The sequence below is a fragment of the Toxotes jaculatrix genome, chromosome 8 (genome assembly GCF_017976425.1).
Source record: "Toxotes jaculatrix isolate fToxJac2 chromosome 8, fToxJac2.pri, whole genome shotgun sequence".
Taxonomy (NCBI): Eukaryota; Metazoa; Chordata; class Actinopteri; family Toxotidae; genus Toxotes; species Toxotes jaculatrix.
In genome coordinates this window covers 6,359,312-6,384,312 of record NC_054401.1, presented here as the reverse complement: position 1 = coordinate 6,384,312, position 25,001 = coordinate 6,359,312, and the positions used below count along the sequence as shown (strand labels likewise).

The window sequence follows — 25,001 nt, the reverse complement described above, 5'->3', positions numbered from 1 at the left end:
CATTCCCCACCAATGACCTTATCCCCATCCTTTTGTCTCTTTGGCTTAGAACCAGGCCGATTTTGATGACGCATCACCGGTCAGCCAATGGGCGCTCTTCGTTAAGGGTTGTGTTCTGTTTCTAACACCACCGAGACACAGAAGGGATATTTTTGCCCAGTGATGTGCAAGGGGCCGGGCGGCTGGGAGGAGCTTGCGACGTGGGCAGAGGGTCACGTGGCGCCCAACGAGGTCTCAGTCTGTCACAGGGCATCACATCAGCCTGTGAGCAGGCATGTGTACTTTCTAAACTCCACGCCCTGCAAGAGAAAGAGAGAACGTGCAGAAAAGCAGTCGCCAGTCTGCCTCAAACCTGTCCGCGTAGCAGGGGAAGATGGGAGTAAAGTGCCAAAACATCAAGAAATTCCCGTTGTCTGCCCAACATAATTCTGCCACAATTACAGATGTACCCTTTGTTAGTGAGGAACATAAGTCTATAAAAACAGTGAGGAAGAATGATCCATGAATAATCTGAGACGACCAAAAAGCTGCGTTGTAACAGCTCTTAGTGTGGAAAACTACATATTTGTGTTTTAATTTGCCATCAGAAACATCTCGCTAAGGCAAATTCACAACCTCGCCAACCGAAATGATCCCTGAGCACTTCCAAAATCATATTTCCTTCTGTTTTAGAACTTCATGTTATTAAATAGATCAAAGGTCTTTGACATTGAGCATTTTGGATGCACCTAAAAATGGTCATCAACTGTACAACCCTTCCATCTTTGTTTTCCTCAGAGAATAAAGTCAATTATCCAACATGCTGACAAAAAGAATGGTGTCTCAGGTCTACTTAGAACCAAAGAGACTTTATGTGCATGTTCTCCGTACACTTTGAGGTATGAGCCTCACACTAGGACATTTGATCCCATCCAATCTTTACACAACCGCACTTTTACTACTTCGTGATAAAGTTGGGCTTGCGTGCGTGTGCTGAGGGCACACTAGCAGGCAGAAGAAAAAAAAAAAAGAAACACTACCTCACTTAAAGAGAGACATAACGTGTGTAGCAGCCTGACCACTTCCTGTTGCACGCAAATGACACCACAGATTTTCTGATACAGGAAATACTGAAGCTCTGCAGCCTCCAGTGCCAGCCTCCAGGCTCAACTCAGCTCCTCTCCAAATTAAAACACTCTAAGTTCTGGATTAATTTCAGATAGTTTGCGATACTTCTGACAGCAGTGCTAAACATCCACTGTATATCCCGTTCAAAATATTCACAGCTTTATTAAATCATTACAAAATAAAGTAATACATTCATTCATCAATAAAAACAACACAGAAATGAATGACATGAATTTTGCTTTGATTAAAAGTCTGCACACCCATGCAATGTTCGGTAAAGTTAAATGTTTGCATTAACATGTAGTTCACACTGCAGGAAGGGTTCTTAACCAGGGTGCCTATCAAGGTAGTCACACATTAAAAGGACTTCATCAATTAATGTTAAACAGTGTTTAATAACAGAAGAAAAACACCATATAAAAAGGTAGTGAGTAATTTTAAGTCCCTTTGCAGATGTAGTAGTATCTAAAAACATTACCGCAGTTTTGTGCAAATACTCAATATGACACCTGACAGATACATTTCACAAGTATATATATTGACAGTATGTGAGTACAGCTCCTGTTCTGTTCACAGGCTCTGCGAGATTCTCTCGTGAAAGGGGAAAAAAACGGAAAACCTAAAAGGGTTGAACTAACTTTTCATCCCCTTTAACCATGGTCTGGGCTTGCCATCACTCTGTTACAAGGTACCTCGCAACTGCAGTCAGCTTTCCCTTAGAAGGCATTACTGTTCATGTTATTAAACCGTATTTGGGCAGGCTTTGAGCACTGGCACTGACAAAATTCACAGTTTCCCCCCCTTTTTTTTGTTGCCCAGAACAGTACTGGCAGCATCTTGCAAGTATGTACCTTTGTAATGACTAATGGTCAGACCCAGTTGACAGTCAGCTGGTTTTGATCACCCACCCAAACCAGTTAATAAAACCAGTCCTATCCAGAGTAAGCTGCCCCCACTAATCCCTCAAGGTCCCAACAACAGAAAGTATAGAAAACACTTAGCAGCAGCCCTGAAATCTCCACGTATGGTGAGTGAGGAATACCAGAAATTCAGTGTCTGAGTGTGACTGTGACTGTGAGGTGAGAAAAGTGCGGTCCTGGAAGACACTGCTCCCCTTCCTGCTTCCTCGCTCCATCTCCTTCACTTCTCATTGGCTCATCCATTATCTCCACGGAGATCCATCAGAGTAGTCAAGTCTCCTCAGGACGAAGGCTGGGCCTGGACCTTCTCCGTCATCTGTTTGGCACTGTAGTAGGACAAACTCAGGCCCATGATGGCCAGCATCATGGCTAGCTGGTTGACAGCACGGTCTTGTGGCTGTGTCTGCACCTCACCAGCAACTTGCCTCTGCAGAGACAAAAACAAACAGGACAAAGGTCAGAGGTCAGCCAACAGGGTAAACAATGAGCCATTCAGCATGTGCTGATGTTCACGATGCTCCACCCCAAACGGGCCAAAACTGTCTAAAAGCAAACATTCACCAAATATTTTGTCCTAAGAGACTTCTTCCTTAAAAGACCCAACATCTGCAACTTTAGCTCCACAGATCTCCGCCATGTGACCAAACCTTTGGCAAGAACACTGATTAAACATTTAGGAGGGAGAGAGATTTCAGAAAAAGGGGAACACAATGTTCCGAGCAGAAAGTAGAGCAAACCAGAATCAAACAGTGTGAATTGTACTGAATGATTTCCTACATCCGATCATGCCAATCTTGTGTGTGGTTTCTAAATGTACAGCTCCTCCTTGCTCTCTCTGACCCTTGCAGGGCCTGAAGCAGTGAGAAAGGAATGTCGGCATTTTAAAAGCTCAGGAATCTGAGACAGCTGCCCACGCTCCAAAATACCCCCTTTCATTTCAAGAAAGCGAATGTACACGCAATGTCAAATAGGACTTGACTTCTGGTGATGCTGGTTGGACAAGCTACACTTGTTAGCAAAATGCTAATGGACCCATAGTTAGTGTTGATGATTTCAGAAGCAAGCGTCAACTGAGCTGTTGTTGAACTGAGCAAAATGTGAAATGCAAAATGTACAATTTGTTTTATTGTTCTGATGTGTAAGTCTTTGTCTCCTTACTAAGTCAGCGATTATCTGAGTTGATTTTATTTTTTTGTGGAAATGATCAAAACAAAGAGCTAAATCTAAATGTAAAATCTCCACTACAATTACTCAGCATTAACAAAGCAAATTTACTGTCGCGCCAATGTGTCAAATATTATGTAAGAGCCAGTCAACTTTTCTACGGTCTGTTAAGCATTTGAGTCACTGTAAAGCCATACAGTGGGACAGCCTTTGTTTTCAAATTGAAGTGAATATGTGAACAAAAACTTTACACAATGGCCGAGGCATATGGAGGATCACTGCTGATGAGTGGATTATGATGATGGCCAGAGAACAAAAGAAACTGAGAGGAAATGATATCACAACGATTAGTGTCACCTCTAATTATATGGGTGATGAAAGCGGATTGTGGGTCACCAAGCAGCACTGGGCCCCTTGTCTGAAAGCAGTTCAGATTAAAACCAATGTAGAGTGGGTTAAAGGCAACAGGGATGGACGAGTGGACAGCAAAAATACAATTCAGAGAAAGGAGTAAAGTTAAATTCCATAACAGATTTCAGATAATTTTCCACTATAAAGAATCCATTACGCAGTTTCCTCAGTAGAAACAATTAAAATCAAACAGGTTTTATACCTTATATAATTAATAGTATTTGATCACTTAAGTTCTCGTCTGTAAACTGTGGCGAAGCTGTACATACCTGGAGGAGGCGGAAGTAACCAGGTGTCAGTCTGCCCAGTCTGATGATCATGTCTGCCGATGTGGCGCGAGGTGGATCGGAGGGGAGAGCTGGGGTGGCTCTGAAGACCTGAAAAGAAAATGGAGGATTCACTTGGCATCCGCACAGCAATCCAAAAGAAAAAAAAAAAAGGTCATCAAAGATAAAACAATCCAACTCAGAAATACAATATCAGGACACAGAAACTAAAAAAATCCACCAGAAGTGACTGGGAGTTGCATCTCCAAAAACACACCAAAATATAATCTCAATATTACTTATGCTTTCATAGAAGCTTCAGATACTAATCGACTTTCCCTGTAAGACTTTCAATAAAAACTATTCCTGCCAAAAGATGAAGAACACTGCCATGCAAATACAAACCAAAACCATCTGATCCATGCATAAGGAAGGAACATCTCTCGCCTGAAGCCATGACACAAAACTTCACTGTGTGCAAACCCACTATGATCGCCATGCATAGAAAGTCAATGCATACACTAAGTTCCTATATCAGATGTCTTACATCTGGAATTTTTTTTTTAGCTCTGACCTACTTTGTTTCACAGTTTCTACCCAGAATGCCCCTAAACCCCCCTCCTGTTATTAAATGATCATGTGTAGATCAGAGCTGGACCAGAGCAACACAGCCTCTATTCATGCTGCGTCATAACCTGATGCATCAAAGAAAAGGACAATTTCATTCATTCATTCATTCATTCACACAGACAGTTCTATTCTTGATATATGACTTATCAAGAAAGTGGAGTTTTACATGATTTTGGATAACAGCTTGTTGGGAAAGAACACCAGAGACACGCTTATGGGCGGATGGATGTCTGTCCAACCATGAGTTGAGAACACAAAGTACCCAACAAGTAAAGCCTAAGATTTTAGCATTTTAAAACTGTACAAACTGGATTGTCTTTACTGGTGTAAGGATGGGAAAAGGTATTATCAAAAAAAAAAAAAAAAAAAAAAAAAAAAAAAAAAAAGGCATCACAGGAAGACTAGATGAAGCAGAAGAGATTGTGCAGTACAAGACACAAACCCCCAGGTGTTTGCTTGATAAACAACAACCACAGAAGTCATTTTCTGAGATTAGGTTTCCAGGGTAGGCAATGTGGATGATTGTGGAGAAGGTGAGACATATGTGAAGCATTAATGTGCCAACCTGGTTGGAGTTACACCCCCCTTACGAGAAAATGAAATGCAATCCAAGCTTAGTTGGTCCTCGTGTGAAAAGTCAGTCTCAGTCATGAAAACCAACGGCTTAGGATTCCTCACCTTCCAAAAAAAGCCAGAAAATGCCAGTCCAGCTGGCCAGCAGGACCTTCTACTTCCCAGCCACGCTGAAAATCCAAACAGTGATGAACCTGATCTACTGAGAGAGCTTCATCGTTGTGCTCCGCCTTTTTATACAACTCTGCACTCACCCAACCAGATCTGCGGGCTCGCCTACAAAACACACGCCCACTCTCCAACACATACACACTGCTGTCAAAAAGCATTACTCTCAGTGGGTCGCTTTTCCCAAACACACCCCTTCCCGCCTCCTTCCAAAACAAGAGGAGCCCTTTGTGAACTGTCGAATATGATTTGCTCATTTGGTCAACACAAAGTAAATAAGAATAATATTAAACAATACAGCGCGACAATGTGCCCTCAACAGCGCACGCATGTCAAAGTGTAGGATTACATAACCAGCCCAGTTTGTCCATTTAATCTAAAAGTGGGGCAGAAATTAAATGTCACAAACCTCAGGACTGTCCATCAGGTACCTGATAGACTTTAAGATTAGAAACAGAGGGCAGTAAATTCTCCTTTTATTAACATTTATTTATTTTAGTTGAGTGTTTTAATAGTGGCTTGCTCTGTTATATAATCCATTTCCATTTCACTGAACAAATAGTTCCAGTTTCTCTCCAAGGATCTTTGAGTGAGATAATGATGTTTACATCATTTAATTTGAATTTTAAGGAGGTTTGACTGAAATGGGATATCACAATGAGGAGCATTGATACAAGTCGCATCTTGAGCAAACACTACAAGAATTTGGCTCAAACTCAATGAAAGTGACTCCAAATTGGTGTCTATCCAGGGCTTTTATTGTCAAACAGGAACCAAATAACTCAAAATCTAATCTGATACAATTAGCTTTCAGTTGATTTTATACTTAAAAGACAAATAAAGAAGCTGGAACATGTCAGCGATTTAATTTGGATTTCTGTGTTTCTGGAGAGGCCGTTACTGTGGTTTACCTGAGGCTCTTTGTTTACCATTTTCCAGCAGATCAGTTGGCAGTCTAATGGCAGACTTTCCACCAGGCTTGGATACCTGCAATGTGCCACGCTGCCAGTAACTATGATTAGAACCAGTGATGTGGGCTTGTAACCAACTAAGCTGCCATATGACAAAGACAACACAGGGAATGGCATAACTTCATCCACACAACAACAACAACAAGCACTTTCACCTCTCACCTTTTTGTGTCTTCTACTCACAAACTAAAACTGAAAACCATTTTGCTGCTGTGTGATATACACATTACTGCCATTTGGATATTTGTTTTACTTGTTTCACGGACCTTATTACAACTGTAGTAGATAAGAAAAATAATGAGGTTCGCTTATACAAATGTTTGATGAATTGCAAGCACAAGAGCATATTGCAGCAGGAGATACAAAACCTTTTATTTAAAATGCCATTGACTCTATCCTGTCATCTTCCTCAGATAATTGGTTGACTGAGCAGATACTACAAATAGTTTAAATACTTTGGCAAATAGAGCTTACACCCTCTATGTCAGCTGCTATCACCTGCTCTGAACTTGTAATAGAAACAATCACATGATGACTTATTATTAATATGTAATTTTGTTTGAGTGAAACTGAGCTGGTGAGGTTTATATTCACGTCGTTTATACTTTGGAGCATTTCACACGTACAAACTTAGCTTCTGCTGAAAGATATGCACAGGGACAAAAATGTCAAGTCACCAGTCAGAGGGAAACGACTTCTTAATGCAGCAAATACTGGCAGCTGGTTTGGCTGCTGAGTAAGTGTTTAGGAGTGGTTCACTACATGCTTCGGCATGAGTCCAGGTGAATCACCTGCAAACTATTCAGATTCATCAGAGGCCTGAGATGAAAGCACAAAGGCGTTTCACATATGTGCGGCACTTGTGGCTACGTTTTGAAATACTGACTGCATACAGGCTCAATGGGCGACTCTGGTCCTGTTCATACCTGGCATCAACATGTCTTCATGTGTGTTTCGAGTGGCAACTTCTGATCAGATCTCACTTCCCCACATCATTCAGGGCCTTTGAGGTACAAAACAGTTGGACTCGATGCTTAAACATCTAGGACTCATATTTCTTCATTTTCCGAAACAAAAAACGGATTTAAATCTAATTTGCAGAAAAAAAAAAAAATGCAAGAAGGACAGAAAAAAAAAAGTCTCGCCTTTCCATCGCAGGGATGGGGCGGAGAATACAATGACAAGACAAAGAGGGCTAGGTCTGAAATAATTTACTTCACCTTCCCCCCAGAGACTGTTTAAAAAAAATGAAGGATGTCAATCAGCATTAAAGCCACATGTGCACTTGGCCTGAAAACATTTACTGGGTACACCATGTACTTTACTCAAAACAGCCAATCAAAACCAGTCAGCGTTCCCTTTTTTTGCTCTCTTGGTCCCGCCTTTTCACGTCACTTTTTACTCCCCTCCTCATCCTGTCCACCTACGGCAGGGGATCTCCACTGAGGGAGCGTCAACAATAGCCGAGCCATCCGTATCTACAGCAGAACTACTGACAAGTATATAATCTCCAGCCAGGCAACAGCAGCTCAGGATTACATCATCAGCATCATCCTCACTGTCTGCCCAGTCGTGCATTCACTCCACTCCTCTGTCTGGGAATCCTCCACATTCATGACTATGGCATATACATGACTGCTGCCATGGTTTCCCTGTCACCAGGGTGGTTTTACAGCACTCTCTATCTGCACAAGCTATTTACTGTGATTTGGTGACTGGCAGCCACTGAACAGAAACATGTTTGTGCCTATTTCTAATGAATGACAAGACTGCTGAAACAAAGTCCATCATGGCATCACCGTATTTTGTAAACACCCGCCCCAAAAAAAGGAGGAAAACAATTTAAGGGAATGCCAGTTCAAAGGTTTCATGCAAACTGTTTTGGGCATTAGCGGCAGGCGGACTCATGGTATACATGACAATGAAACTCAAGATGTGGCCTCCATTTTGGGCTCCAGCTGTGAAGAAGCCAACATGGCTGTCCCACAGAAACAAAGAGAAAGTTTTTGAGGCGAGTCACAAATTGACAAATGGCGCTTTGTCAGTTAAATGAGCCAGATCTCAAGCTTGTTAATAAGCACAACACTACACTGTTTGCCCACCCACTGGGCCAACACATCAGTGTAAATCTAATCAATTCCCTCCTTGATTAGATTTACACTGATGTAAAGTGACCCAAAAGCCCAACCTGTGATAAGCACATTTCAGCAGCTGACCAAACAATACAAGCAAAAAAGCAGGGAGGTAAACAATCTTTGCTTTCTGTTTCATCTGAAATGCCTTTGTGTTAATTAAAAAGGCATCATATATATATATTTTTAAAAAATTGCATCAAGTTAAAAATTTTAATTTAATCTACATTCATCTGTGTCTTTTATCCTCAAGACCCAAATGACTGCACTTCCAAGAAAAAACACTAAGAGATGCAAATGAATGCATTTTCCTGTGTCGAGAGCACATAATATAGGCTACAAATGAAAAGCCATTCCCAAGAGGACTGCATATAACGTTCAGATAAGAACCAATTGGCAATACAGAGCATCTGAATGTAAACAGTAAAGCATTTTAAGATGAGCCAAGTTTAAATATCGGCAGGGTCTTGACCCTGAAAAGCCACAAAATGAACAGCCACACTACTCAATTTGCAGCGTGGTGGAAAACACACCTGGATGTGTTTAAGAAATTCAAGGGGGAAGAAAAAAAAGCTTACCCAGTACATTTCTACTTTTAATCTGATTCCATTCCGCTGCTTAGCATGCCGAAAATAAACTCATATATTGCTTACTTTTTAAAAAGTTACTTTATCCAAACACCCACTTTATCAATGGCACCAGGCTTTTTCCCCCCATGCAACTTCGTTTTAGGGGATGCTTTGCCCTTTAAATTCTCTGTTTTCAAAAGCCACATGGTCTGACTACGTATTTATTTATTTATTTACCGACAATTTACTTATCTATTCTCCAGAAAGTGTTAAATGCAACAGTTTGTATGAGTTTCGCAAAATCAACAGTATAATCCACATGAACACAAACATTTTCGGTGTTTAAAGTTAAAAAAAAAAAGAAGAAGAAAAAAGTCAGCATTTACTTTTTGTTTCTTTATAATAACAACATCCACTGTCTGTGCGTGTAGGTTCTAAAAAAAATGTATTTAAGTTTTAAATCAGTAAATGAAGCTGAAAAATAAGCCACATCAACTTCTACCACAGAGACAGCAGGACACTTTTCTTTGAATCGGACGCTGACTGTTGCAAAGCCAGCTACGGTCGCTTGATTTTTTCTTTTTTTCCCCCACAGGTCACTTCTTTACTGTTTCTTTTTAGACGCACCTGTAAAAGCAGGCCACCAACTAAAAGTCTGTACGCTTACCTGCAGCTGCACTGGGCTTTGGGGCAGTTTTGGGGACGGTCACTCTTCCTTGGGATGGATAGTACACTATGTTCACGCTGTGGAGTCTTTATAGGAAGCCGGTGCATGTTCTGTAGGGTAGGGGGGTGGGGCACTCACTGCCCTGCAGCACATACAAGGCATGTCAGTGTTCATGTGAAAAACATAGACCCCCACGTTGAGGAGGACTAAGCTTGTCCGTGTGTTGTGCTCACGCGTCCTATGTGCTGGGACATTTTGTCTTCCTCCTTTGTAGCTTTTATCATGTATCGTGAAAACACAGGTAAACTACCTGTACATGTCACGTGTTACCCACGCTCCTTGGTGTATTTTGGTTTTAAAATATGACCCAAATAACTTACCAGACCTTAATCTGCAATCCAGGTTGGCTGTTCTGCGCGTTCTATGTGATCCAGATTGGTTATAATAGCAGATGTTGATTGGTATTTTTTGTCCACATTGTATGGTCTAGAATATATTTGGATGAGTTAAGACTGAAAGTTCAACCTTGCCTTTTAAAACAGCAGCTCCCTACTCACTGGTCCACTGTTCAGGCGTCCTGGAGCTTTTCACCATTGTCATGGAAATGTAGATAATTCAGATTTCAGCGTCAGGATTTGACGCTTTCAGTTCAAGGACAAGAATTCCTTATGGTTCCATCCTTAAAGTTCTCAAATTAAAAATGAAACTTTCAGACTCCAAAACTGACCTGAATTAGCTGAGATTCAAATTTCAGTTTTTGACCCAGGAAACAAAGAAAGAATCTCATCTTAAGGTCCACTCAGTCACTTTTCTGGAGCATTCAATCGATTTTCCACCGTTGTTGTGGAGATGTAGGTGTTCAGATTTCCATTTTCCATTTTTGAAGACTTCTCACCCATAATGGCTTAAAAAGTTTATCAGGACAAAAGGTGAGTACTCACTATCATTTATCATCTGAAGCAAAAAAAAAAGAGGTTACTAAAATGTTTTGAAGCAAACATGCAAATGCCACCGATAAATCACCTGTCACAGTGGAACATCCTCCATCCATCCTATTGGCGGGCGTAAGTGGGTTCATATACACTTCTAAACTGGGAGAGAAAATATGGTTTTCTACACATACTGCAGAGAAAACACACAGCTTAAATCAGTAAACTTCACATGTGGTGGAAAAAACGGATGAGAAAAGTGACATTAGAAGAAGCACATTTCACCCATGGTGAACAGCTACTGGATGCACCTTGAGGTGGGACAATGTTGACAATTGATTTTCCTCAGTTTTAATATCAATCTAATGCATTGATATGTTTTTTTATGTATTTGTCCCTGCAGGTTTAAGCCTCTTAATTGATTTGTCTGCTTTGTGTTGCAGCCCACCCTCCTCTCTATGCCACCCATGCTATGTTTCTCCTGATATCACCTTTCTCATCGACATTACCACATGGGGAGCTATATGACAGTTAACTGATCTAAAGTATGTGTTTACTCTGTAAAGGACACCAAACTTTCTCTCTCTATTTCAGGGATGTACATGAACCCATTGACCACAACCAGCAGGATGGAGGGTGTTCCTACTGTCACCTATAATACATTGTATTTCAGTACTTTGGCTAAAAAGCAAACATGGGGCTTAAGCCATTGTAGACAAAGTGTAGTCCTTAAAGCGAGAAAAAGAGGAGGAAAAAAGGGAAGTATGAACCCATCTGTGACCAACTGGGAAAACTCCACCAGCTGAGGAAGATCAATTAAAAGCTCAAGAACAGCAACTAAGTGGGCCTTGTTTCCTGACATATTATCCCAGTGTACATATTAAACTGTGAGATTGTGCTGTGTAGTCAGTAATGAAATAACAATAAAACTCCTGATGGGAAACATTACAGGTATGACGTGAATTTCCCTTGGGGATGAATAAAGTATCTATCTATCTATCTATCTATCCATCCATCTATCTATCTATCAGAGAACAGAATGCTTCAGTGTTTGCTACCAATACTTTATTCACAACATCTTTTCTAAGAACTCTTTGGAAGATCCCCATAAAATATTTACTCATACTTGAAAATAATAATGGATGTGATATTTACCAACAAACATAATCAAGTTATTCAGATATTTTTAAATGGGAAGTTAATACTCAAATGATACCATTGTTTACCTTGTACATCAATCTGTAGTTACCCTCACCTCTTCATATAGCTTATTTAACCAAAGAAAATTTTTAATATTTGACCCATATTTGAACATTGCTATCACTGCTAAATCCTTACGGGACATCACAGGACTTTAAATACACAAATTAACTATACAATAAATTAATAAAATAGCAGCATCCTCAGGGATATTTTTTTAAACGCTTCACAGGTTGTGCAAATTAGAGGAGAGGGAGACCCCAGCTGGAACAAAGACAAGCGTTTCAGCTGTCTGCAGTGATGTGGTACTGTCCTCTAGTGGTGCTGCACCACAAAGACACTGAGAGATTTCCCAAGGTGGGAAGCACTCTTTGACTCCTGGCGCCTCTGTTTATGTTTTGGCACAGAGTTTTACACTGAAAAGCAGTGGTGGGAAAAGCATTCAGGTCCTTTAGTTAGTAAAAGAAGCAATGCTATGTGAAAACATGAAGAGTCTTGCATTCAAAATCATTTTTATTATTATTTTAAATGCTCATTATGGGTTTCAAAATATTAGCCTACTAAGTAAATGGCAAGGTAAAATGTAGTGATGTAGAAAGTAGCTTAAAATTAAAATACTCAAAGTGTGACTTGAGTACTTGAGCACATGTACGTAACATAAAATATGATGGACTGATTATTAAACTACCCAAAATACCTGAACTAAATACTTATTTATTTTACCCTATTATTATTCTTATTTTACTTTGACTACATTACATCTCAGGTAAATATTGTACTTTTTACTGTGTATTTAACTGATTGCTGGAACAGACTTTTTAGAATTTTAAAAATTAAAAAAAAAAAGTAATTTTTGTCATTATTGAGTCTGACATGTTTATTAGAATTCAACTGGCTTTATTTATGATTTTTCAACCATAAGGTGGCATTTTGTTCTTATTTTGAAGGAATGATCACTGTTTTTGATTTCTATCACTATAACTACACTGGCTTTTTTATTTAGTCAGCCAGTGTTCACTGCTGATGTGTGCACACACAGCAGCAGGTTTAAAAAAAAAGAAAAAAAAAAAAAAAAGGAATTAGCGGAAAAATTAAGATGAAGGAGCCTGCAGTTATTTTGGGGATGTGCAGTCAGGCACAGCACTGTGCAGGTCACAGTATACCTATATTAAATGAAGGTACTTCCATTTCCCTCCTGTCTTGTAAAGGCTCTTATCTCACAACAAAAGTAATGCCAAGACGACATTTTGAAAATTTTTATTCAAGAACATTTAGATCAACCATGGAGTCAGAAAAGCTTCCATTTCCCCCCCTAACAGAAACATAACTTAACAGAACTTTTTTTTTTTTTAATCAGATGACCGGGTTCACATCATACATGTTTTGGGGATATATCAAACTTTTGACCTAATAACAGTATTTTTCTGTGGCATTTTCACTGACTAGATCTCATGTAGACATACAGTGTTTCAAAACATTTGGTAAGCAATTCTTTTTATTAGTTCAACATTAAAATACAAGGAGATTAAAGGCAAAATTCCTATTCTCCCTTAAATTTTAACAATATCCTTTAGCTGCCTTATAATGCTTAAAATTAGATTCAAAATCCAACTTGTTGGAAAATATCTATTACTCAGCAGTTAAAAAAAAAAACAGGATTAGACAAACTAAAAATGCCACGTCTAAAAGATATGGACGGTAATCTTTTTAAAATGGATATAAAATGGATATGAATGTGACAACAAAGTTTTGTTACATCAAGTGCAAGCCCAAAACAAACCTATAAATGACATTTGTAATATAAAACTTGGTAAAAAATACTTATTTAAAACTGTACAATCACCAAGTACACAGAGTGAGCACATCAACCATTATTCATTTGGCTTCAGTGGCTTCAGCCTTTGGCTCCTGTGGACAGAAAATTAAACAGCGTTAAATGCAATGCTTGTTTTGGCAGTACGTCAGTACATTCCCTGCTAATAAGATCATGATCATGCTATTATATCTTCATTTTCATCTTATTTAGTATAATGCAGGGTGTTCACAAGTTTGATCAAGTCAGGCACAGCCATTTATGCAAATTAATGTGAAACACCAAGTGAGTGTGCAACAGGTCAGCAGCTGACTGGAACTAAATTTGTTCCTTCATATTAATATTGGTATCTTACAATAATCACATTTTTTCATGTATCATCAACAATCTTTATATATTAAAAAAGAACAAACAGCTTAATCTTATTTTTGATTTCTATGCAAAGGAAACTTAAATATATAAACATGTTAATTCTGTCTAATGTTGGTTTATGTTCATTTGCCACCATGGGTTATTTATTAATTAGACTGCACAAGAAGAAGGAAAGAAAACGCATGGTGGAAGCTTTGTCTCCTAAAGGAACAAACCTCAGCCTTGGTGCTCCCATTCTCAGCTGGTTTGGCCTTCTTTGCTTTGGGTCCCTTCTACAAAATAACACGACAACGGATTATTAACAGATCAAAGCTTGTATACAAACATCACATGCTTAAGAATAATGAACAAAAACCAGTGTACAAAACCATCTGAAACTAGGGCAAATTTAATTTCCCTTCCAGTGTCATGAATCCGTTTCACGTGTATCATAGACAGAGGTTTTCTACTAAGATCTGCTAGTGTTATCAATCAGTTTCATACTTTTGCAGCAGCTTTCTTCTTAGTCTCCAGCGGTGCAGCTTTAGGTTTCTGCAAAACAAGAAGAGAGAATGTTCTAATTGTGTGTAGCAATAGATTACCAAACAAAAGTGCTTTTTACTGCAATCACAACAAACTGAAAATAGACTGCTATTCCCTCTTGTAAAAATTATAATTATAAATATAAATTATAAATTATAATTATAAATTATAATTACAGATGAGATTTTGAGAACTTTTTTTTAATGTAACATGTATGTGCAAAACAAATACACAGGAAGTGGGATTTATGCATAATTAATTAGAAATGTTTAAGTCAGGTAGTTGTTCTCGGGAAACAACTAACTTGTGGATGAATAATAATTATAAAACAAAAAAGCAACTGTTGGTTGTTGATTGCGTAATGCTGTTTCTTGGGAGCTTACCAAGGCCAGCCGAGGGGAACATCTTCTTTGCTATAGAGATATGAGAAAGCAAAACTTCATTAATAATTTCAGATGCAACTAAGTTGTGTTATTTTAAAACATGCGGCCTTAAAAAAAACAGTAAGATAAAAATTAAGTTAAAGTACATCATTAAAAGCCGCATTTAACCACAAATCTCAAGCACCAGTGTATGAAATGAAAAAGCGAAAGTTTAAATTACTTCCTGAGAAGGCACAGTTGTACAATATTCCCACAAAAACAAAGCATCAAATTAATTGAATAATATAAACAAGTTATTTGTTACACACCTCAGGGGGCACAATTTGCTGAAAAGACAAGGATCAGAAAAGCACAATATTACTATTAGAACACCAGCATTATATATAACAAATGCATAACAACTCAAACAGCACAATAATCTTAAACAAAAAAAAAAGAAAAGTGTATTTTAATAAGATCTCTCCATGCGTGATCTTGTACTGGCAGAAAAAAAAAATGAACACACGGGGCCTGAAGACAAATTAGGAAATTTCCACACTGCTGCCGATTTTGAAGTTGACAAAGAACTTCCCGCGCATATTTGAATTCAAATTCGGGCTGTCCTGTCACCGTGACACCGCCTTGGCGCCCTGACAGCTTCCTTTGTTTTGTATCAGTGCGCGCCGACAGACAGCTGTTGGAAAACCGATAAGATTACTTCTTTACTAATCTGTAGCTACCGCCATACCATGTACGCAAACAAACGCAAGCGCGCAGAGGCTGCAAACAAATCAGAATTACACTTGAGCTGAGATTTTATTGAGATACCATAATTTTATCTGCTAATATCCCACTTGGAAACGTTAAATGTGTATTTTTGCAAGACGCTGCTACCGAATCGTGTAACCACTGATTACTCGAAAAATTGACTAAATTCTGATATATATATACTCAATATATACTCTTGACTGGGACATATTAATATTAAACATTTCACATTGCTGCATTTGTGCATTTACTCATACGCACTAAAGCACGGAAGCGTCAGTCGGTTTTTAGATATTTTAATCCCATTGTGCATTAAACGCAAACTGACAGATAAAATATTAAACCTGTTTTGAATCAACGTGTACGAACAAGCCTGAGTTTTCTTATTCAAAACAGAGTGGAGGGAAAAAAAGAAAAAAAAAAATCCCCTCCCCCCGCTCCTTCCTCAAATTTGCAGCTTGTGCTTGAACTTACATTACTTGCCTGATAACCGCTCACCATTGATTCATTTCGATCGCGTTATGTTACTGTATTGACATATTAGCCAAGAATTCACAGCGTGTGTCGAAAGTTTGTTGTTGCGTTTAACCTGTCAAGAACCCCCTCCTCCACCCCCGACACACACACACACACCCCACTCCCCCCCAATGCACTGCCAAAGAGGGAAAACACAGACGGTGCCAGGGATTTAGCACAGCGCAATGACAACGGCCGCATTAGCGAGGGCTTTGGTGCAAGACGTGAAATTAGCATTATCAGTCGTGTTCAGCTGGTTAAGAGGCGTTTTACGTGACTAGCTTTGATATAAACTTTTATTTTCGACGAATGGGAGGATGCCTGAACAGGTCTCCGCTGACGGACCGCCATTGCTGTAACGTTTGTTAGGGATGATGACGTTCCTCTGATGCAGAAATATCAAACGCAGTCTAACGTTAACCCCAAGTTAACAACACGAACACCAGAGCACCGAGATAAAATAAAATTTAAATTTTAAAAAATCTTACCTTTGTTTTGCCCATGTTGTTTGGCAGGAAATGGACAGAAAGCTCACAAAAAAATATACTGCAAAAGCGGGCTTTTTTCCGGGAGAGATGACACACAACAACCGACCAGTCGCTGTGTAAAATGGCGAATGTATAATGCAAACGAATGTTTTTGTAGTTTATACACTGAAATATAAGAACGAAACCGGTTTGAACCAGTTTTGTATTTCGAAGTCTGCCATTGGCTGTAGCTACGTCACGTGCTTCCAGGTACCACCCATTTGTTAAAGAGGCAGGGGGCAGCTTGAAAAAAAAAAAAAATACTGATCAGTACCGCAGGGGGCGCTGTGTCCAAGGCTTCTCAGGGTAGCTGCAAGTGTCGAAAAGTTTCCTCAAAAAGAACCTCAGGTGTATTAAAATGCCTTAGATGTAAAGAACACAGGTCTTAAATGTTTCCTCTTTCTAATTATGAATCACTAAACCAACTCCATTTGGAATTAATTCATTTAAAATGTCATTTAAAATGTGTTTAGATGTGGCTCCTGCTTCACCAGCCTTTGCAAGAATGGAATGTCCTGGGAAAAGACTCATGAATGGACTGTGATCAGTTTCCTGTTCTGAGCCAGTTTAGCAGGTCCACGGTTATGGATTATGGGGGCAGAGTTAAAAAAAATGAGGTAAATAGGACTAGTTTGAGAAACGTACACCAGTCTGTACCGCTGGATCAATGGATGAGTTCAGTGCTTCTTTAATTGCAATGATCTTGAGAGTGGCTTCAGAGACAAGCCCTTGAAGAGGGCTCATGTTATTGTTGCATGGTGGAATAAGAACTGTGATAAGGCAGTGAGGAAGAGAGAGCGAGCATTTAGAAACTCACGTAAGAACCTCAGGCAAACACTAGTGAATACAAACGATGAAGAGCTTTTGCAAGAAGGACTGTTAAGGATGCAAAAAGGAAATGTTGGAAGACTTTCTGTAGGACACAAGGTTTGGACACTCCACACCGGTAGATATGGTCCAGAATCTATAAAATGTCTGGAAAAGATGTCAAGACATCGATGCCAGGACTGAATGATGGATGCAAAGAGGCTGTAAACAGTAAAGAAAAAGCAGATATGTGTGTTAAGATTTTTCAGAATGAAAAAATGGTTACAAATATACTGGTATATTTCCTTGAAACAGATTTTTTTTGTGAATTATCAAAGTTGTTTCAGAACCTTAAGAAGGACTATGGATTCTATTGCAATTTTAGACCAGGATATTAGGAACACTGTTGCCAGGTCAGGGAAGTTGTAGTTGGAGTATTCTTGGGTACTGAAAAAACAAATGACTCTTTGTGGTGGGAGGGTGTGATCTTTGCACGCCATGATGCAGGTATTAATGGCAGAACGTTTTATTGGATAAAGGATTTCCTCAAACATAGTTCTATTTGGGTAAGATTTTGGGGAGGTTCTTCTGAAACTGTTAACAGTGAAAATGGTACACCCCTAAGGCTCAGTCATTAGTCCAGTTGTTTTAAATTTAATGAGAAATTACATCTTTCAAAAAGCTCACAAAGATTTAAATTTCTGGATGATGGCTCCATCTGGAGAAGAGGGAACATTATTGGTCATTTGTTCTGAGAAACTCAAAAGACCTTGGAGCAGCTTGTTCAGTGGGCAGCTAATTAGGATTTCCACATCTAAAAGTAAATTTATGATCTTTGGCTTGAAATTCCTGCTTTCAATCTTTCTGTGTATGGATGTCCCTTAGAGAGAGTCGGTGTCTTAAAATTTCTGGATGCCTGGATGGATTAAAAGCTAACATTAAAACTTCATATAGATAATAATAATTGTAATTATGAGAAAGTTAATAACACTCTCTGCAGTTTAGCTGGAAGTGATTGGGGGTGTTGAGAGAGACACCTTTCTCATGATTTATCAAGACATGATAAGATCTACTTTAGATTATGGGTGTGTTATGTTTGTGTCAGGTGCTATGTCTATTCTTAGCAAACTGGATCAGGCCCAGGCAAAGGCCCTAAGAATTTGTTGTGGAGCTATGACCACATAATAGAAATCAGCATTGTAGTCATATTTACAAATATGCAAATCAACTTCAGGAAGCGTGCATGCAGATTTTTACTCATGGATCTAAGGACACAGTCTCTGAGAAAACTGGGTTTTGGATGTACGTGGTTAATCCCAAATCCAGCAGAGCATCTGCATATCTGATGATTGGTCTGTTTCTTTCAGCTGAGCTACTGACACTTTTATGGGCCGTGTGGTGGATAGGGCTGGTCACACTCCCTAAAAGTGTCATCTGTTCGGATTCTGCGGCTGCCTCGTTGGTTTTGAGAGATGGGACATTAAGGATCCACCCTGACCTGCTCAGGGAGATTTTGTGCTGCTTGTGTAGGACTAAGAATATGGGCTGTCATGTCGGCTTTTTGTAGATACCCAAGTACTAAAGGGTTGAGGGAAATTAAATTTTAAGTAATTTTTGTTGGGCAAACCCACTTTTACAGACCTGTAAACATTTAGTTAAGGCCTTGTGTTAAGGCAACTTGGTTGCATCTGCAATTATTCATGAAGTTTTTGTTTCTAATATATCTAGAGCAAAGAGGATGTTCCCCATGGCTGGCCTTAGTAAGCTCCCGAGAAACACCATTTAGCATCAATTATGAACAATCGCTTTCTTGTTTTGTGATTATTCTTAATCCACAAGGTAGCTGTTTCCTAAGAACAGTTTCCTAGAAGGAAAAACTTAAAGCTTTCAAATTATGCATAAACCCATTGCCTGTGTATTTGGGTTGCACATACATTAACATTCTTCTCAAGTTCTCAGAATCTCTTATCTAATTATTACTATTTGTTACAAGAGGAAATAATAAAATGTGAGGAAATTCTAGTATCAATCTCTTGTGGTTACACTAAAGAGATTATTAACTGATAATATGCTCAGTGTCATAAGTCATTATTTTTCACTGCAACCATGCGCTTCTGTTGTTATTTATTACATACATTGTAATAAATTTCTCTCTTCTTGGTTTGCAGAAGCCTAAAGCTGTACCACTGGAGACTAAGAAAAAAGCTGAAAGGATGAAACTGATTGATAACACGAGCAGAACTCAACAGAAATCTTCTATGTTACATGTGAAACAGATTCATGAGGAAATTAAGTTTGCCCTAGTTCGGGGCAAAAGGGGAGAGTTTTGGTACACTTGTTTGAGTGTGGGGTAAATACTCAAGTGAAGTACAAGTAACTAAAAGTCATACTTAAGTACAGTACTTAAGTAAATGTATGTGATATACCAATATACAGACAGCCAGGTTTATGCAAGGACTGGGGCAACTGTCCATAGACAGGCAGAACTGCGATATGTGGTATGTAGGTGCAGAAGTGTGATTTGTACATCATGTAGTCCCATCTGACATACAGTGATCACTTTATTCTGTTAAGAAAGCTGGTCAAAATCTAGTTACTAGTTCATCAACATCACACTCAAGACACAACACTTTCTTTGGGCCTCACAACAATTCAAAACTGCACTGATTTATGTTAATCTGGGTGACTGCTTTGGAAGTGTGTCCAAATCACAGAATCCCTGGGTTTCACTTGTAGAGTCGGATGTTCCAATCAACGGCATGCACTTGACGGATAATTCATACAATTATTTAACTACATCTTGACCAGATATTTCCACATATTAGACTTTTTTTTGTTAAATCTACAATCATAAATATCACAATATTTCTACAGCCCCATAGGGGTAAAATTGCCCTCTCGTTTTGCACAAATCAGCAACAAAATGAAGTTACTGTTCACTCTTCTCTTTTCTACAGAAGCCCTTTTGGGAAGAGGACAGGAGAGATTTCATCCCCATTCCACTATGTGCTTTGCTCTTCGGAGCCTTCCTAGGCCAAGACGGCTTCATTGCATAAGTCATTAAAGAAAGAGTCTCTCTTGTGCTTCAGTGCTTCTAGGAAATCTTGAATTCGTTCTTCCCGGCAAGCGGTGTAGTGGTGCAGTGCCTCTTGTCTTCTCTGGGTGTCGGCAGGTTTTCCATTCCCGTGATGCTGCAGGTGTTCTGCTACACAGGCACGATCTGCCTCTAGCTGCATTAAGGCCTGATGCTCTCGATGGAGGTCTCTGGCTTTCTAAAATACAATGCAGTAGTATTGGGAATTGTATTAATTACTGATTAAAAGGTGGCAGCAATAAATTAACTCATTCGGGGTTTGAATCAGCTAAGTTCACAGTCTTTGCAGTTTTGCAACAAAATATGCAATCATTTTTAACTTAATTTCTTTAATTCATGTTTTGCGCCAGAATAACCAGTGGTGTGATAAACAGTGCATGCATGGGATAAACTAACTAATAAAGCTGGTAATATCTGGCATTTGCTGAGATTGTCCAAGTTGCTGGATCAGTCATTTCTGATGCAATACTTTCGTATAGCAAATATCGTAGTAAGTATCTTCCTGTTAATTTTGATAAATACATGTACAATAAGTTATTCTTGCCTTCTTATTCTTACCTCTGCATTTGGAATGTTTCTTGTGATTTCTGATGCTTCTCACCTTTGCACATTTCATCATTTTCAAAAGTGTTTTCAAGGGACTTTTCAAAATCAGCAGACAACTAACCAGGGTTCAGAGAGGCCAGGCAGACTATGACTGTCTCACTGTTTTGTTGTCTTGCTTTATATGCACAGGTGTTTCTATTATTTCGTCCACCCTGTTTATATCAATGAGGGTAGGCTAAATAAGAGAAGCATTTAATGCAAAGCCAGTAAATTTTGAGGTGCTCTTGTTTTGCTAATCTCCCTGTATACACATTCCAATGCAGATATTGGTAACACCAAATCAACGGTGTCATAATAAAAGTCTTACCTGAATGGATTTGTGATTTAATTGATACTGAAGAATGGCTTCACACAGGTTCCAGAATGAGTACTCCGGCCACAGTACTGACTGAAACACTAGACAGGAGTGGGACGTCTGTAGGACCGAAGATAAAAGTTAGTCAATATAAGTCTCAGAGGTGAAGCTGTAAAGTGTGAGATAAACAAAAAACACACAAAAAACTGTATTTGGTTACAGTCTGTTTAAGACACGTGGCTTTATAAATTTTTATTGGTGAAATCCAATGGGCATAAAGATGAGAAATCTGTAATGGCTGCTACATTACAGATAAAGGCAGTAATGTCACTAGAACCACACCCTTACTGGAAAAACAAGAAGTAGACTTGTATCATGTCATGTCATATTCTGAGCTCTTGAAGATATTTTTTGTTGACATCACAGACAAATTTGGGGCAATGCCTATATCAACTGAAGGCTTTATTGTGTTGCAAAGTTATGTTTGGTGCTGAAGACTCTAAGCAGTATAACCTGATATACAAGTCTAACTGCCAGGGTTACAGTTTCTGTCCCCATTTCAGAAAACTTAATCATTACTTCTACACCAATAATCACTCAGCCAAGCCTGGAAATTCTAAACGTTTATCTTACTTTAATGTTTTCAAAGTTTGAGAGAGATCTCTCAAGGGACATATTACAGACAACAGCTCTCATCTTTAATTGGTGTCATTTTTCCACACTGTCATTCTCATCCTCACCTGCCAAAGAAGGAAATCGCTGAGGCGCACCTCTCCAGAGGTGCGGATGAGCAGATCAGGATTGGGAGAATTATAGCTGTACAGACACTCACTTAGCAACGCCTCTGAAACATCACTGAGCACCACAAAAAAAAATAAACAGCTCATTAAAGAAACAGCTTCCTTCGTTATCTTTTTACATTCTATCGTATTATAGACATCTCTAATATATCAACAGTTTAATTCAGTATTGTCTTGGCCATTGTTTACCTTGCTTTGATCAAGCCCTGCTCCACTCCCCAAGCCATTTCTCTGACTGCATTTGTGATTTCATATCTCGACGTGTAGGCAAAACACACATTGAGGAAACATCTGCAAAACGAGCATTTGTATAGCTGTGGTCATTGATAATGTATAATATAAAATCTGTTTATGTCAGCTGGGTAATACAGTGATAACACAGAGTAACTAATGTTGAGGGTCACAGAGCAAACATACTTATTGTGAGCCCTGGTTGTGACCACAGCTTTGGCAATCAGCTGCTGAAGGTCGAGTGGCAGCATATTCAAATCGCCCAGCACCCGGATACACACACCATGCTTCTCCAGATTGTCCCTACAGAAGGAGAGAGAAGAAAGGCATTTGGAGGAGAAGAAAAGAATGAAGAAGAACAGGGAGAACAAGAAGACTACCCCTTTTATACACAGCGGCTGAAATGTGTCTGCGGCATGGCTAACGTGTCACATCCTACTCATCGAAACTGATAAGAAATTAGCAATGTGTCATTACAGAAAAAAAATCCAACATTTCCTCCCAGATCCCTGTGGATGTTTTGAAATTCCACTGTGAATTAGCCCGATCAACACTGAACGCAAAAACACCTGCTGGCACCAGTTAACGGTTAGTTTGATTCATTTCTTGTAAAGACTGAAACTGAAACATACAAGTTTCAGTCTTGCAAAGACACTTAACTTACTCTAACTACATGTAGTGCTCCAGTCCTGCATTTAGTTCCTCTCAACTTTAAGGAAGTTGTAAATCATATGATGCATAAAATGTGACTAAAATGCCCCACAAGCAACAGCAAAGACAAAACTTATTTTAAATCTGTACAATCCCTAATGTGAAACTCACCGTTCCTCCAACAGCCTTTCAAATTTCTGCTTGGCCAGCTCCATCAGCCCATCCACCTCATCTTTAGTGCGCTTAAAGTTCTCGATGCTGAAGGCGTACACTGTCACCTCTTGGATATTGAGATGCTTACACCAACGTAATGTCTGGACAATGGATTACACATATATGAGCAACCTATTTTATACCCATGTGACATGTTTTTGAAAAAACAAGCTTTAAACCCAGTGCAACCTCACCTCTGCCAGCTTGTTGAAGCCCTGCATATGGCCCTCCTGACGCTCCATGTTTTTCTTACGTGCAAAGCGACGGTTACCATCCATGATGAAGGCCACGTGTTTAGGCATTGGTCCAGCCTTGGAGACACAACACAGATCAGGAGAGTTAAAAGTGATGCGGGATGTACTGACAGAAAGGATTAGTTAGTCAAAAGAGAGGTAACAGGGCAACAGCTGTGATAATTGATTGATCATTTAGTCATATTTCATGTCAAATTTCCACGTCTTCTGTGAGTGTAAAGTTTCATTTCTGACCTCAGGAGTAGTAGATTATTTTGTTTCAGGCAAGGAGATTTATTTTCCAGTTGCTGTTTTGGTGCAACATAAGAAATGGGTAAAGAAAATCTCATTTATTTATTGCAATATTTCTTCATCTAGATGGTTAGAAAACTCTTTGGGGATTCTGCAAATGCCTGGTGTTTAATGACCTCCTAAGGATTTTTTCCAGAAAAAAAAAGATGCTTAGCTATGTGACTCAAATGTAATTGCAGTACATACAAGGCCCAAACTGGAGCTTGACAAAGAGGTATAAGAATATACAGATTTAGGCTTACCTTGAGAACATTGCCTGAAATCTTTTCGAGCAGGTTTAATTCACCTTCCCTTATCCACGACATTTTCAGGCTTTAAACGATCTGAAAACAGGTGATTATGGTGATGATTTAAAAAAAAAAACATCTGTGAATGTCAACCTAGTAAGCAACACTCCTCTTGCCATAAAGAAAAATCACAAAATGACCTTTTATACGACAGCAAAATTATCTGAATTTTCTGAACGTCTTATAATCGTGTCATTAAAAAAAATCATTTTACATGCGACCGGTGACAGATTTCTCCGTTAACTGCCAGCCTGGCTGACAAGACATGCAATGAACTTAACTGCTATGAGACGAGAGAAAAAAAAAATAAAAGCTCAAACCAAGCCGCACATGGTGCACAAAACACCTATTCTTAATGGAAACCGCTTCATTCATTCAAACTATTGAAGCACACGCCCGTTTTCCACACAAATTTACCCTCGTTTTACCACAATTCACAGACCTTCCAACTCACAGCTTTTACGATGACGACCTCTTCCGCACTGAAGTCAAGTGACGTTCCCGCACGGTGACGACTTCCTGTCACGTGTTTGTAGATTTTCAGACTAAGTGGATGGACTCGGCGTTAGTCAGTTAACTTGCTGTTACACAGACTGCATCTAAACATTAAGGTAATTATTATCCGTGTCATTATATTACTAGTATTATACTTATTATTAGTATCATTATTATTAGTTAGGGTTATTAGACAAAAACAGCATAAACAAAGGACATTATCCCAAAAACTGTGAAAAGAGATTGGCCCGGTCAGTCTTACACAGTAGTATACAGAAGTGTGGGCAAATTGCACAGGATATTTGGTTGATTTTTGAAGTGAAAAGAAGTGAATACAGCACCTACAGCAAAATAAATAAATAAATAAATAACTGAGTTGGACAACTTTTA

At 39.1% G+C, this 25,001-nt stretch overlaps 1 protein-coding gene and 2 long non-coding RNA genes across 4 annotated transcripts; all 3 read right to left on the bottom strand.

Annotated features, from left to right (window-relative positions):
• Positions 1-1,244: 1,244 nt before the first annotated feature.
• Positions 1,245-5,270, bottom strand: LOC121186162. Its single transcript, XR_005894408.1, has 3 exons — positions 5,177-5,270; positions 3,872-3,979; positions 1,245-2,454 (listed from the first exon to the last, which is right to left on the bottom strand). It is a non-coding gene; the product is annotated as an uncharacterized LOC121186162 (long non-coding RNA).
• A 7,679-nt stretch (positions 5,271-12,949) lies between these two features.
• LOC121186530 lies at positions 12,950-16,706 on the bottom strand. Its single transcript, XR_005894489.1, has 6 exons — positions 16,549-16,706; positions 15,106-15,123; positions 14,798-14,827; positions 14,376-14,423; positions 14,108-14,164; positions 12,950-13,615 (listed from the first exon to the last, which is right to left on the bottom strand). It is a non-coding gene; the product is annotated as an uncharacterized LOC121186530 (long non-coding RNA).
• Positions 16,707-19,937: 3,231 nt separating this feature from the next.
• On the bottom strand, positions 19,938-24,607 carry dhdds (dehydrodolichyl diphosphate synthase). Of its 2 annotated transcripts, none has more exons than XM_041043432.1 (9): positions 24,571-24,607; positions 24,072-24,152; positions 23,479-23,595; positions 23,243-23,385; positions 22,607-22,723; positions 22,379-22,480; positions 22,130-22,244; positions 21,402-21,509; positions 19,938-20,666 (listed from the first exon to the last, which is right to left on the bottom strand). In XM_041043432.1, exons 2-9 carry the CDS (start codon positions 24,132-24,134, stop codon positions 20,424-20,426), a joined length of 1,008 nt encoding a protein of 335 aa, XP_040899366.1. In that variant the 5' UTR covers positions 24,135-24,152; positions 24,571-24,607; the 3' UTR covers positions 19,938-20,423. The 2 variants fall into 2 exon arrangements, with proteins under 2 accessions (XP_040899366.1, XP_040899367.1); XM_041043433.1 differs by having other exon boundaries at positions 24,559-24,595.
• Between the last annotated feature and the right edge of the window lie 394 nt (positions 24,608-25,001).

Excerpts from the sequence above, each read along its gene's own strand:
- dhdds (XM_041043432.1), bottom strand. The coding sequence starts at position 24,134 with ATGTCGTGGATAAGGGAAGGTGAATTAAACCTGCTCGAAAAGATTTCA. Across the intron at positions 23,386-23,478 it reads GCTTCAACAAGCTGGCAGAG|ACATTACGTTGGTGTAAGCA; the intron begins GTGAGGTTGCAC and ends TCCATTGTCCAG. Across the intron at positions 21,510-22,129 it reads GCGATTTCCTTCTTTGGCAG|ACGTCCCACTCCTGTCTAGT; the intron begins GTGAGGATGAGA and ends TCGGTCCTACAG.